Genomic DNA, 13,229 nt, shown 5'->3' with positions numbered 1-13,229 from the left:
CGTTAAACTTGTGAATTAAATTATAGACTCCATTAGGTTTAACATCTTTGTTTTTAAAACTATTTTTTACTTAATAATATATTAACAAAAATAAACATTCATAAAATTGAGTATCAATCAGATACCAAGATGTTTGATTGAGATTATGATAACCTTGTGGAAAGAAATTAAAATAAATTATGAAGATCAATTCAAAAACAACCAAATATTGAAGGATAAAATTAAAAAAAAATGAAAAAGAATTGGAAGATGGAATTCTTTTACAAAAGAAAAGGAAAAAAAAAGGGCTCAACTCAACAGGCTAATCTTCAAACCTCTAGACCCGAATCCTTGCTTAACATGGATTTAAAATTAACCCTTATGATTGTTACTCCAACGTGACCCAATTAACTTGAAAAACCTGAAGACAACATGGACGACTAATAAAAAACATTGTTTGTATTTTTTAAAAAGAAATTCAAGATGATATCGTTTTTTTTAATATTAAGATGACAACATATTAGATCAACTCAGGTTTCACGGTTTAACCCACGAGTTAAATCATGGACATCATTAGGTTTAACAATTTTTTAAAATTATTTCTTACTTAATGATATGACAATAAAAATAGATACTTATAAAATTGATAATCAATCAAATGTTGGGATTGTCTGTTTGAGATTATAATAACATTATAAATTAAATAAATTATGAAATTTAAATTTAAATTAATGAAATATTAAAAGATAAGAATGAAAGATAAATTTTTTTTTAAAAAAAAAGATGGAAGCCAGCTCACATGAACAGTGAAGGAGCTAATAATGGAGACATCCTTGATATGGCTGGACTACAGATGTGATGTTTGTGAATCCAACCAAACATGTTGGTCGGCCTGGCCCATGCCTGACAAGTACTTAATACATTTTTCAAATGTACTTAGGTTTTTTAAATCTGAACTCTGAAGAGCTCCATGAGCGGGCAGTTTGTGGACGCTTACCGGGATTGATTCGCGTGGGCTTCTTATGAAACAGCAGCGCTGACGATTTATGGGTTGGGCCTTTGGTCCATTAAAATCCAGCTGATGGTCTACTTCTAATGTCATTGGAGCAAGTAGCCCACGGTCGGATACCTTGCTCCGAGTATCATGGTCTATCAAAACTAGCTCTGGATTGACACGGCTAAGGATTCAAATATATTATTATTTTAATATTTAAAGAAAGTCATGTTGAATTTTTTATATAGCCCAAATCACACTTTTTTCTGTCAAGTCGATTAAATAAAATCGAGATAATTTCTAAACGTTATAAACAATTTAATTTTAAACTGAAATTAGATCCAGATATTTCAAGATTAATGTACTAAGTTGGAGGTTTTTTTTCTTTTTAAAATTTTATCTATCAATTTTATATTTTTTTCAATTAAACCCTTTTTGGCCTTCTGTTTTGAGTTATGGACCGATTTGGTTTAATAATATTATTTTTCTAAAACAATATTATTTAATTATATAATAATAAAAACATATACTATTATTACTAAAAAGTAGCAAGGAAAGCAACTGCATAAATTTTTTAAAAAACAATGATGGTCCCTAAAAAAAACTTCTAATACTATAAAAAGATTGTTGTGCTCTTATTATAAAAAAAAATCAAAGTAAAATTCAAATGGCATTTAGTCAAACAATATCTAAAATATATTTTTAATTAATCCAAAATTTTGATAAATTATTTTTTTACAACATTTTAAATTAATTATTTTTATCAAAAATTTTAAAATTAAATGGAGAGAAAAACCAAAACTTATTTTCATGTTTAGTAATATAAACTTTTAAATCAATATGAAAAATCTAAAAACTTTAAAATTGGCTATGCATTATATATATATATATATATATATATATATATATATATTGTTTTCCTCTCACTTTAAATTTATCTTTCTAATTCAATGAAAAACTTTATCTTGTGGAATTTAGCTTCAAAATGATCAAATCAAGAAGGGGAAAAAAATAAATTCAAACAACTTTATTTTCATGTTTAGTAACAATAATAAACAATTCTCTGAGACTTGCATAAATTTTCTTTTACAACTTTGTCCCCTCGCAGCATATTACAAGCATGCAATTTAGTTGAAATCTAAAGGGCATGCGAATCATACAATTTCTAGAATCACAACTTCATTGTTGTCTATTATATTTTCTTTTGGTGCTAAAAAACTTCCATTTCTTTTTAATAAACCCTTCTTTTAACGTAAAGGTGTTCATGATCTATCCCAAGGTTTAGACAGTTTGTTAGAGGAATTGATATTTTTTTACAAATAAATATTTTTTTCATTTCAAAAGTAAAGTGAAAAGAGAAATGTACTTTTGAAAGTAAAAAAATTAAAATCGGCAGCTATTTTAATATTCTTAGAATGATATTTTTGTTATTATCAAGTCAACTGAGGAATAATTTGGTATCTAAATAAATATAAAAAATAAAAAAAAATAAAAGTACGGTGAAACGACCAATATGCTCTTAAAAGCAAAAACAATATTGAAATTGTGTCAAGGGGTTTTTTTATATTTTTCACGAAGGTTATTCTTTAATTATCATGTCAGAGTGTATATATATATATATATAGTCAAATATCAAAGTTATTGGTGAATGCAATGCACATTGCAAATTGTGGGAGGCGCCTATGCCATTTAGGTGATGCGTGCGATGTCTCCAAGCAAAAAATATCCCTATCCCGTTGTGTTTTTGAAAGCGCCGTGGTGTTTTTTTTCTCCTAGAGTGGCGCGTGATGTCAACGGTAACACGGTTTATTGCCAGCGATGCCATCTTTTCTCTCCTCATCTCAAAACTCGTGTTGGCCATGCAAATTTTCATAGTTGTCTTTTGATTTATGGGAATTTCCTCTTTGGTCCCTAATATTTTGATTTCAAATCTTTGTTTTTGACTTTTTTGTAAATTTTTTATTTGTTTTCAATTTTATCCTTCAATTGGGATATGTGATTTTTTTGGTTCATTTCGGTAAATTGATTTTTCTTTCAATTAAGCCATTTAATAAAAAAAAAATTTCATTTTAATTTTAATTTTAATCCTCATTCTTTTGGTTATTTTAATTTTTTTAGGTCCTTTGTTTTTTTTTTTCTTTTCAATTTCACCTTCAATAAAAAAAATTGTTTTAATTTTGATCCCCATTCTTTCATTTACCATTTCATGTTTTGAATCCTTTTGTATATTAATTTTTTTTTTAATTTTATCATTTAATATTTGATTGATTGAGAATTGATTTTCATGATTTTTCCATATCAGGTATTTATAGTCTAATGACTAAAGTCATGAGTTTGAAAAGTTAACGTGTGTTGACATCATTTAATTTTTTCCATCCATTTTATTTTCTGCTTTCATCATTCAACATTGTTTTTTTTTTTAACAGGTTATCCAATCTCATGACGCGGGTCGTCGATTTAGCGGGATAATCCAGGTTGACTCAACTCTGATTGTCGAGGTTACATGTTCATTATGCTAACTCGAGTTGACCTAAACTAATTTTTAGATCATTTTTATCCAATCTCGTTCTTTTATAATAGGCTCATAATTGAGCTATATTATTTAAAATATATATATATTTTTTTTTTCAAGTTATTGTTATTATTTTTTAAATTTAATTCATCTGCCATCATTGCCATTGTTTTATTATCTAATTAAAATAAAATAAAATTACATAACTTGATCACTTACTCGAATCACAAATTTTCTTCATTTTTTTATCTGCGATGACCATACTTAATTTCATACTCACAAAAACTAGTCTGGTCTCGCAGCATAATCCGGGTCCCCACCCACTACATAAACACAAAGAGACACTTGCGCCTATATAATTAATGATGTCGTTTTAACCAGGTCAAGCGGAAGCGGGTCTTATAAGGCAACTCGTATCTAGGTTTTCAGAACTCGATCTTTGTAAAGGTTGGAGTTTAATGTCAGTAGACACTCACTTACTGGCAAAAAACAAATTCCACCACAGTAAAAAAGTGAGAGTGACAAAGTCAAAGGGACAAAAAGATTTGTCCGAAGCTAAACAAGCTCAGAATCATATAAAATCGAGCACGTGGGAGGAGCACAACAATAGCTCACACCTGCCGCGTCACCTGGTCGTACAGTTATAAAATCATATAAAGCGTGCGGTTTTTTTACCATAGATATTGTTACTGTTCATTCTCTCAAGTTTCACCTTGGACTCCAGTTATGCGAATTTTTTAAAAAAGATCAATCTGATATCTGATCTTATATTTTATACAATTAAGCTTTTTTAATCCAAATTAAAACTTAATTGCTTGTTTTGATTGGTTGTGAGGATTTAATTGAAAGGCATGGGAACACAGTGAAAAATATATGTAAAATAGGAGTTTTTTTAGATTTATCTTTGAAAATTCATTTTCACTTTTATTTTTTAAAGTTATTAGGTGACTGATTCTTATAATTTTAAAAAATGATTTTTTGGTATAAAACTGTTGATTTTGTATCAAATAGTTTTATATGATAAGGAGATCCCTGTTAAATTTTTTTTTTTTACCTTCATGACACCTAAAAAACATATCTAAACTCAAAATGATTTATGATTCTGGGTTGATTTTGGGTTTCAGACCGATTTTTTGCGTTTCTAGAGGTCATTAATTGGTTTAACAAGGTTCCTATGGTGTTTCTTAGATGTTTTTGGGTCAAACATGGATTGAAAATGAGTTTTTAAGTAAAAACAAAAACATCGTTTATCCAACTTGATCAGTAGCTGAATTTCAGGATTAATAAACGACACGTTGTTTATTTTTTGATGCAACCAACTGGGATAGATAATGCATCGTCCATCTCATTAAACTTTTCTTTTTAAAAAATAAATTATCTGCTGGCGGGACTTTTCTTTATTGGGCTAGGCGCTAGCCATGCCCAATAGTGCCTAATCTTATTTTTTTTCAATTTGTTTTTATACTTATAGCCTTTTGTGTGTGTGTTTTTTTAAATAATTTTTAAATTTATGTCCTAATTAATAAACTTTCTCTATGATTTTTTGGGTTTTTTATCCTTTATTAAATAACAATTATTTTTTAATTATAATCAGTGTGTTTAATTTTTTTTGGGTTTAGTATGATTCATGTTTAATTTTTATATATATGTGTGTATATATTATATAGATTAAATATTTATTTTTCACAATATTTTTAATATGTATAACCTTGGATAATTTTTTTTCTTTTATCTTATTCAATAAATTTTACGTGTGTCAATCACTATTACAAATTAATTTTCATAAATAAATTCATTAAACATTACCTGGTAAATGATCCGTGTTGAGATATTAAATATATTGATTTACATTGGTATCTTAATTTTTTCACTTATTTTTTTTTACCGTTAATTACTTCTTTCCATTTATTTACACAAAATTTCGTGATTTATTTAATTGAATGTGTGTATAATTTTTTCAATTTATATTAATATTTTTTTATCTAAAAAATACATTAAAAAATTCTATATGTTCATGTTTTTTTAATCATGCGATGATGTTTTCATTTTGATCATTATTCTTATAATTTTTTTTCTTAAATCTATATATTTTTTTTTAATTTTACCTTTAAATCCAAGTTAATAATACATTATTTGTTTTTCAATTTTAATCCTCATTTATCAGTTTTTTTTTTTTTTTATATATATATATATATTTTCCCGTTTGCTTTCATTGACTTTTTTTTCCATGTGATTTAAATAAACTTAACTTATTTTGTTTGTTGGGTCTTATTAGATTTTTGTTTTTATAATCTTTGAGAAGCCTAAATAGCAAATCTAGTGTCAATAAAAATACGTGTTCACCAACCCTGATGATTTTTCTCTCTTACACATCAACCACCCTCCCCACCTCAAAATTACTTACACGCTCCCACTAAAATATTACACGTGTAAATTTCTTAGCAAACTTACACGTATTAACACAATACTGCGAATATATCATTGAATTATGCGGAGCGCGTGTTTTGTTATTAATCTTGATAAAGTAGAGTCTAGAAGCTCTATTTGTAAAAAATCCAACACGATCTACGCAGAATGGCAGGGAGTAAATCAGAGCCGTTAGATCCCGAACTTGACGGTGGTCTAAGAAATCATTAGCCTTTAGCCATCAGATCTAACCCAGTGAATAACTAAACGGTGAGGATTGTTTTAACAGCGGCTGACAAATAAGGCTGAACTGGGCCTTTAAAAAGAGGACCAAACTAGCCCAAGAAATATCACACACTTATTCAAGCTCTCTCTCCTCTCTCCTCTCTCTCTCTATCTCTTAATCGCGAAGAGAAATGATTTTCTCTCTCTAGGGTTTGTTGGAATCAAAGGCGAAAGCGGGAGATCCAGGTTTTGAGTGGTTTGATTAATAAGCCTTGATTACTCTCTCTCTCTAGGGTTTATGTTTTGTATTCAGTCGCATTGTGTTCGTGTCGGTTGGTTTATTTCTAGCTTCGATTTCGATCTATCTAGGGTTTCCGATTCTTGAGGGGTTTTTTGCTCAAAGGAGGTTGTTAGGGTTCTTTTGAGTACGTATTTTGTTTTGTTAAACAAATAAAGCTTTTTAATATCTGAAAATTCACTTTTTGTTTGAATTTCGGAGCGATAGAGAGAGAGGGGTTTTAGTGTTTTTTTCCTATAAATGAATCAGATCAGTGTTGGTTTAGAGATCGTTTATTCAAGATTTGCTTCAGATGAATTTGGGTTTAAAGACATGCAATTGGTATATAATCTTATGATGATCTGATATTGCTGCTCACAGATGAAGGAGAACTATCGTAGTGGAAGTTCTGAAACTTTTGCGAGAAAAGGAAATTAACAAGAGTAAATATTTATTTATTTATTTATTAAACTGGATTCGTTGAAGTTTAAAGAATTTTGAATAAACGTGTATGGTAAAATTGAAGAGGGAAAATAAGAAGTTAAATAGTTGAAGTTGATGATATGTGCAGTTATTGGAAGTTTATCTTATGGCACCTACTGTTCCTATAGAGTTTATTGGACAGAAGGAATTGAAAACGTGTTGGCTTTCACAACCAATGGGGAAATCAAGGAAGTTCTCTAAAGGGCACTCCTCTGGATTTGTTCCAGATTACCGGCATGCTGCTGAGACCATGGCTGAATCAGAAGGGTTTGGGAGCTCTGGACGTGTTGACACCGAGATGACAGCATCAGGAGATTCCTTTGCTCCCAAGAGGAAGTGCATTAGTTTGAATGTGGACGGGTATGATACATTTGGTGTACCATCACAAATCCTGTCATTGTCTAAGATGTCAAGACCGGAGAGGAAGGATTTGGAAATTAGGTTGAAAAATGACCTTGAACAAGTCAGAATCCTCCATAGGAAAGTGGCTTCTTTGAGTTCAAATACAGTTCTGTTATCGCCCTCTAGTGATACTCGGAGTTGCAGTGATGGCCAAAAGAGGCTTCCTCTAGAAGGTGTCCACAGGTCATTTGAAGTATCAGCTCCCAAGAGTAAGAAACGGGCTCCTCCAGGTCGAAATGGGGCTCGATCAAAAAAGGGTACATCAGGGCGTTTTGAGCCAGTGAAGTCAGCTGCTCCACTTGGTATAACTAATGCTATGTTGATGAAACAGTGTGAAACATTACTAAATCGTTTGATGACACATCAGTTTGGTTGGATTTTCAATACTCCTGTTGATGTGGTGAAAATGAACATACCAGACTACTTCACTATCATTAAACACCCAATGGATTTGGGTACAGTGAAGAGCAGGATTATTTCTGGTGAATATTCAAGTCCATTGGGATTTGCTGCAGATGTGCGACTTACTTTCGCAAATGCAATGAAGTATAACCCCCCTGGAAATGATTTCCATTTCATGGCCGAGACCCTTAGTAAATTCTTTGAAGTTAGATGGAAAGTTATTGAGAAGAAGATTCCTGTTACCGCTGATGTAGAACCAGTGCCATCAAGAGCTGATGTGCGTATGGAAATGGAAACAACTGCTCATATAGAAAAGGAAACCACTACTGATACTCCACCTTTGAAAAAGAAAAAAATTACACCGAGTGACAATAAGGTCAAACCAGGGCCCATCAGGAAAGTCATGACCAATGAGGAGAGACAGAAGTTGAGCATGGAGTTGGAGGCATTGCTCGCTGAATTGCCTGAAAACATTATTGAATTCCTAAAAGAGCATAGTGGAAATGCTGGCCAGACTGGCGAGGATGAGATTGAGATTGATATTGATGCTCTCGGTGATGATATATTGTTCAACTTACGGAAACTCTTAGATAACTATTTACTGGAGAAACAGAAAAACCAATCAAAAGTTGAACCATGTGAAATGGAGGTACCCCGATTTCTCTCATGTTTGTTTGCATTTGTTGTGATGTGTTCTTTATCCTGGAAATGTTGAATAGAAGTCTGATGAGCAGTGGCTTTTATTGATTCAGATTATTAACGAGTCAGGGATTAGCAATTCATCATTGCAACCATGCAAAGGTACTTTCTTTTACTCTAATTTTGTGCATTTTCACTGCATTATGCATGGTAATTTTGTTGCCAGTTGAATACTTATACATCATGTTTATTAGGCAATGATACCGCTGAAGAAGATATAGATATTGTTGGTGGGAATGATCCTCCTATTTCAAGCTACCCTCCAGTAAAGATAGAAAAAGAGGCGGCTCATAAAAACAGTAAATGTAGCAGTCGAAGTAGCTCCAATAGTGAATCGGGCTCATCTTCAAGTGGTAAGTGTTTTGTAAACCTTTTCATCGTCACTTCCTTTTCTTTGGGGATTTGTTTATATATATATTTTTCCAATATTTGGAGTACTCATAAGCAATTTTGCTGTTTATCCATACTTGATTTCTAGATTTATATGAAGAAATTAATTATAGACATTAGTTATTCAAAATTTAGAAACACGCATTAAGATGTTTTTCCATATGCTGAATGTGGACTTCTGGTGTAATTTTAAAATGCAAACCTTTGTGAACTTTGACGGAGTTCTGTTTGGATGCCATGCTGCCATTGGACCTTGTTTGATACGAATGTGGACTTCTGGTGTAGCTTTAAAAGGCACACTTTTGTGAACTTTGATGGAGTTCTGTTTGGATGTCATGCTGCCATTGCACCTTGTTTGATTACTTAATTCCACTCTGATTTTTTTCTGAAGGTGTAATTTGATTCTGGTTCCTTTCTGTTAGCCAAACCACTCAAGAGTTGTATAGCATATTTGGTAACTCATCAAGTTACAACAGATGTCTCACAGCATATTCCTGGATAGTGAGATATTTGAAGGCAGCTATAAGATTTCATGTCACCTTGTGTCCTGTCAATAGCTTCTTAGAATATCATGCCAATTAAAACTCGCATTACTTCCACTTGCTTTTTGGTGGATGCAAAGATGCTGTGGAGAATGATTTTCTTCCCTGTTTTCAGCCAAGATCTGCCTTCAGCTGTTTAGAGTAAATGTGTTCTAGAAGGCTTGCTTTTATTGTTGGTATTGAGTTATATTTTTTTGTCTCGAACTTATATCTGACCCTTGAGTTCAGTCCGGCTATGGCATTAGGTTTACGTGTTCAATGTTTCTCTGAAAGTAAAAGATGCAAGTCTGATCTGTACTACACTTTGGCATGGATATGTAGTGGAGCATAGTATTGAAACACTATGGATATTTGAATCTAACAAGTGCTGTTCTTTTTTGACGTGATTTAAGAGTGGAAAAAGGTTGCCATGTACTGTAGTGCCATCAAAACATACAAAGGCATGGTTTTTCCCAATTCATGATCATTTTTATTGGCCAAATTTATGTGCAATATCATATGTGCATGCATGCTGGCATTTGCCCTTCATGTTTATGATATAGGTTGTTGGACAGTTGCTCTGTTAAGAACCATTGTTCAAACAGTTCAATGCAATGGGCTAGGTGCGAGTTTATAATTTGTAGCTGGTAAATTACTACTCAGTGTTTTGCTTATAACAGAAAAAGTTGTTAATTCATAGAATTGAAGATAAATCACATTGGGGAATAAGACATCATACATGACAAAGAATACAAAAATAGATCAGGACAAAAGAATCATCAAATCTTCCTGAAATTCACACCGGAGAAGTGCGGGCTCGTTGGACTTTGCTTAGAGCCCAGTGCTCAGTTATTCTGATGGATTTTGATTTTCCTGAATGTTATGATCAGGAAAGGGCCATTGCAGGTGTTTTTGTCATCAAGACGTGAAGATGAATGCAAAGGATGTCCTTTTAGCTTAGAACTGTTGTGGGTTATGCATCAAGTGATTGGAATAAATATCTTTTCACCCAGTTGTTGTCATGGTTGAGTAGCATCCTACAACATGTCATTCTCTGTCCATGACATGTGAATGTCATAACATGATGGGTTTTTTGACACAATAAATCAGAAGTTGAGCAAAGAAACCTTTTTCTCATGATTTTATATTCACATTCAGTTTCTAAGATTTTATCGATTTGGGCGTGGAAGTAAGAGCCTTAAAACCTATCTTTCATTTATTTTCCATGCCTTGAATAGCTAATTGATATGAGAGATGAGAGTGGGACATGTGCCCCACATAGTTCCTCTCCCAATTATTTAACTCAAGTCATAGGTTCTGCCCCATGGCTAGAATAGGAAATCGGAAGTTCTCTGTTTGGTTTGTGCTCTGTTTTGGCTTTGGAATTAGTGTGTTGCCTTGATGATGTTATTTATTTACAAAGTTCGTGTATAATAACCATAAGAATGTGTGGTTTGGCTAACTTTGCCCCCTAGTAATTGCTAATTTGGTGGTGGTTAATTTCCTTCTCTCTCTTTTTTTCCTTTTAAATTCCATGGCTGCTGGTCTTTTTTCCTTTTAAATTCTATAGATGAAAAAGGTTATATATGTAAATTGAGCGCCTTCGTAGTTAGTTTAATGATCTCTTTTTACTCATGTGATTCTTTTTTCAGATTCAGATTCTGGCAGTGAATCTGGTAGTGAATCTGATGCAGTTAAAGCGTCTGGTCCCATTAATGCTACTGAGGTATGCATGCATAAATTGATCAGCTCAAGTCAGAAAATTGTATGAATTTAAGTGTTGTGCCTTTTCTTTTAGATGTAACATTGATTTTTATCTTATGTTTCTTCTAATTATAGGAAAAAATGGAACCTGGAGAAAATGTAGTCCAAAAGAGAAGTCATCTTGGTGATCCAGCTGTCAGAAATCGTGAGTTTTTAGGTTTTATTTCATATTATGCATGCTATAGGGTTCTTACAGTTTGTTTTGGCCAAATTTAATCTGAAATCCTGCTTGCCATGCTTTGTTCAGAATCTGTTGATGGGCTGGCCCAAGTTGAGCTGGATACTGAGGGTAAGCCAGTTGCAGCCGAGGCAGATGGCCACCAAGAGGGTAAGCATACTCATTAAGAAGATTGCTGTTACATGTGGGACTTCATCTCACTCATCATGCTGTAATGTTATAGGGGAGAGTGCTCCACCTGAGAGGCAAGTCTCTCCTGAAAAGCTCTATCGTGCAGCTTTGTTGAGGAACCGTTTTGCTGACACCATACTTAAAGCTCGAGAAAAGGCGCTTGAAAAGGTTGGCCTTTCATAAACTTTCATGCTATTAATTGGTATAATTGTACATGCTTCTGTTTTGTTTATGGGCGTGTACCATTCACTCCGTGATATGGAATTCAGGGTGAAAAGCGTGATCCTGAGAAATTGCGGAAGGAGAAGGAGGAATTTGAAAGAAGGCAAAAGGAAGGTTTGGAATTGCAGTCCCTCAACAATAAATTGAGTCATGTGATGTTATTTTCCGGGAGCAATGATTTATCTTTTAATCTGTGATATCAGAAAAAGCTCGGTTACAGGCAGAAGCTAAGGCTGCTGAAGAGGCTCGGAGGAAAGCTGAAGCTGAAGCTGCCGCCGAAGCCAAAAGGCAGAGGGAACTGGAAAGGGAAGCTGCACGTCAGGCATTGATACAGGTAAGGCTAATACATCCATGCAAAACCAGCTCCAATGCTTCTTTTAGAATACGACCAAACATTTTCTTGTTCTCTGCAGATGGAAAAGACTGTTGATATCAATGAGAACTGTCAGTTTATGGAAGACTTAGAAATGCTTAGGATTGCCCATCATGATGAACAGCTTCCAAGTTTCATAGAGGAAACAAGCCCTGATCATTCTCAAAATGGGCTGGGTAGTTTCAAGCTTCAGGGTAGCAACCCACTAGAGCAACTAGGATTATACATGAAGGAAGATGACGAAGACGAAGAGGAAGTAGTTGAACAACCCTCTAGTGTTCCAGATCTAACGAAAGATGTTGAGGAGGGAGAAATTGATTGATTAGGTTCTTGCTTTGATTATTGTGCCAGTCAAGAATTTTATAAAATTGTGGTCCTAAGAGCTACGGGCATGCATAATCGTCTGTCCCCTATGCAATATAGCAGACAAGCACACAGACCTATGACGGATTGAGTCTCAACTCTCCATTGGTGGTAAACCAACTGAAAAGGACAAGCCTCGGGCTATCAGGGGGGAAACATCAGCAAATGGTAGTATTGGGTTTTTGTTTTCCTGACCTCGGTTCTTATTCTTGGTCAGGAGGGCGGCTTAAGAGCTCGTAAACCACCAATTTGTTTTGGCTAGAATATGGTGACTTTTGTGAATTGCCAGAGAAAGAGGTGTTTGGGGTTGGGGTTTTGTTTATTATAGTTTTTTTTTTTGTAAAAAGGAAATTCTAGTTTTGTATGGGTTAGTGCGCACTTGGGGTCACATTAAGAAGGTTTAGGGAGCAGGAAAGGTAACCTAGAGGAGGAGTTGTAATATGTATAGTTAAAAGAAAGCTGAGGCAATTGGAAATGGCATTCACTTCACTTTCTTTTACCGCATTTTGCATAGTTTGATACCCCAGGGACTGGAATGTATCAGTTTCTGCCTTCTATATTAAAAAAGATCACTTGCTGCTACCCTCTGAGGAGAATTGGGGGATGATATGGTGGACCGACCTTGTGCTCTGCTTGTAACTTATGAATTGTTGTTGTTCCTGCATTGATTTGTTTTGTTACCCTTTGTCTTTGACCAACCCTCTTCCTGCGTAGAGGCCGACCCTGAAAATAGCAGTTTTGGATGATTTAGTTTTTACTATATTTGTGGGCTGTGTTATGTGGCGGGCTACAGTGATTAAAAAAAAAATGACGCCTGTGCAATGCAAGTGTTCGGGAGAAAAAAAATAAGATACCTGCAAAAAATTAA

At 33.5% G+C, this 13,229-nt stretch overlaps 1 protein-coding gene across 1 annotated transcript; it reads left to right on the top strand.

Moving 5' to 3' along the window:
• The first annotated feature begins 6,232 nt into the window (after nt 1-6,232).
• Nucleotides 6,233-12,860, top strand: LOC18103802 (transcription factor GTE10). The gene is made up of 11 exons (XM_024582071.2): nt 6,233-6,836; nt 6,965-8,329; nt 8,433-8,481; nt 8,574-8,732; nt 10,943-11,016; nt 11,130-11,199; nt 11,302-11,382; nt 11,456-11,571; nt 11,673-11,739; nt 11,829-11,959; nt 12,039-12,860. Exons 2-11 carry the CDS (start codon nt 6,983-6,985, stop codon nt 12,318-12,320), a joined length of 2,376 nt encoding a protein of 791 aa, XP_024437839.2. The 5' UTR covers nt 6,233-6,836; nt 6,965-6,982; the 3' UTR covers nt 12,321-12,860.
• Nucleotides 12,861-13,229: the final 369 nt, after the last annotated feature.

Source organism: Populus trichocarpa, chromosome 12, assembly GCF_000002775.5.
Source record: "Populus trichocarpa isolate Nisqually-1 chromosome 12, P.trichocarpa_v4.1, whole genome shotgun sequence".
NCBI lineage: Eukaryota > Viridiplantae > Streptophyta > Magnoliopsida > Malpighiales > Salicaceae > Populus > Populus trichocarpa.
This window is presented reverse-complemented; position numbering and strand designations above follow the sequence as displayed.

What these genes read in the sequence shown, in the direction of transcription:
- LOC18103802 (XM_024582071.2), top strand. Translation starts at nt 6,983, where the DNA reads ATGGCACCTACTGTTCCTATAGAGTTTATTGGACAGAAGGAATTGAAA. An exon ending in ATCGGGCTCATCTTCAAGTG is followed by an intron (nt 8,733 to 10,942) that starts GTAAGTGTTTTG and finishes TTCTTTTTTCAG; the next exon opens with ATTCAGATTCTGGCAGTGAA. An exon ending in TGATCCAGCTGTCAGAAATC is followed by an intron (nt 11,200 to 11,301) that starts GTGAGTTTTTAG and finishes TGCTTTGTTCAG; the next exon opens with AATCTGTTGATGGGCTGGCC.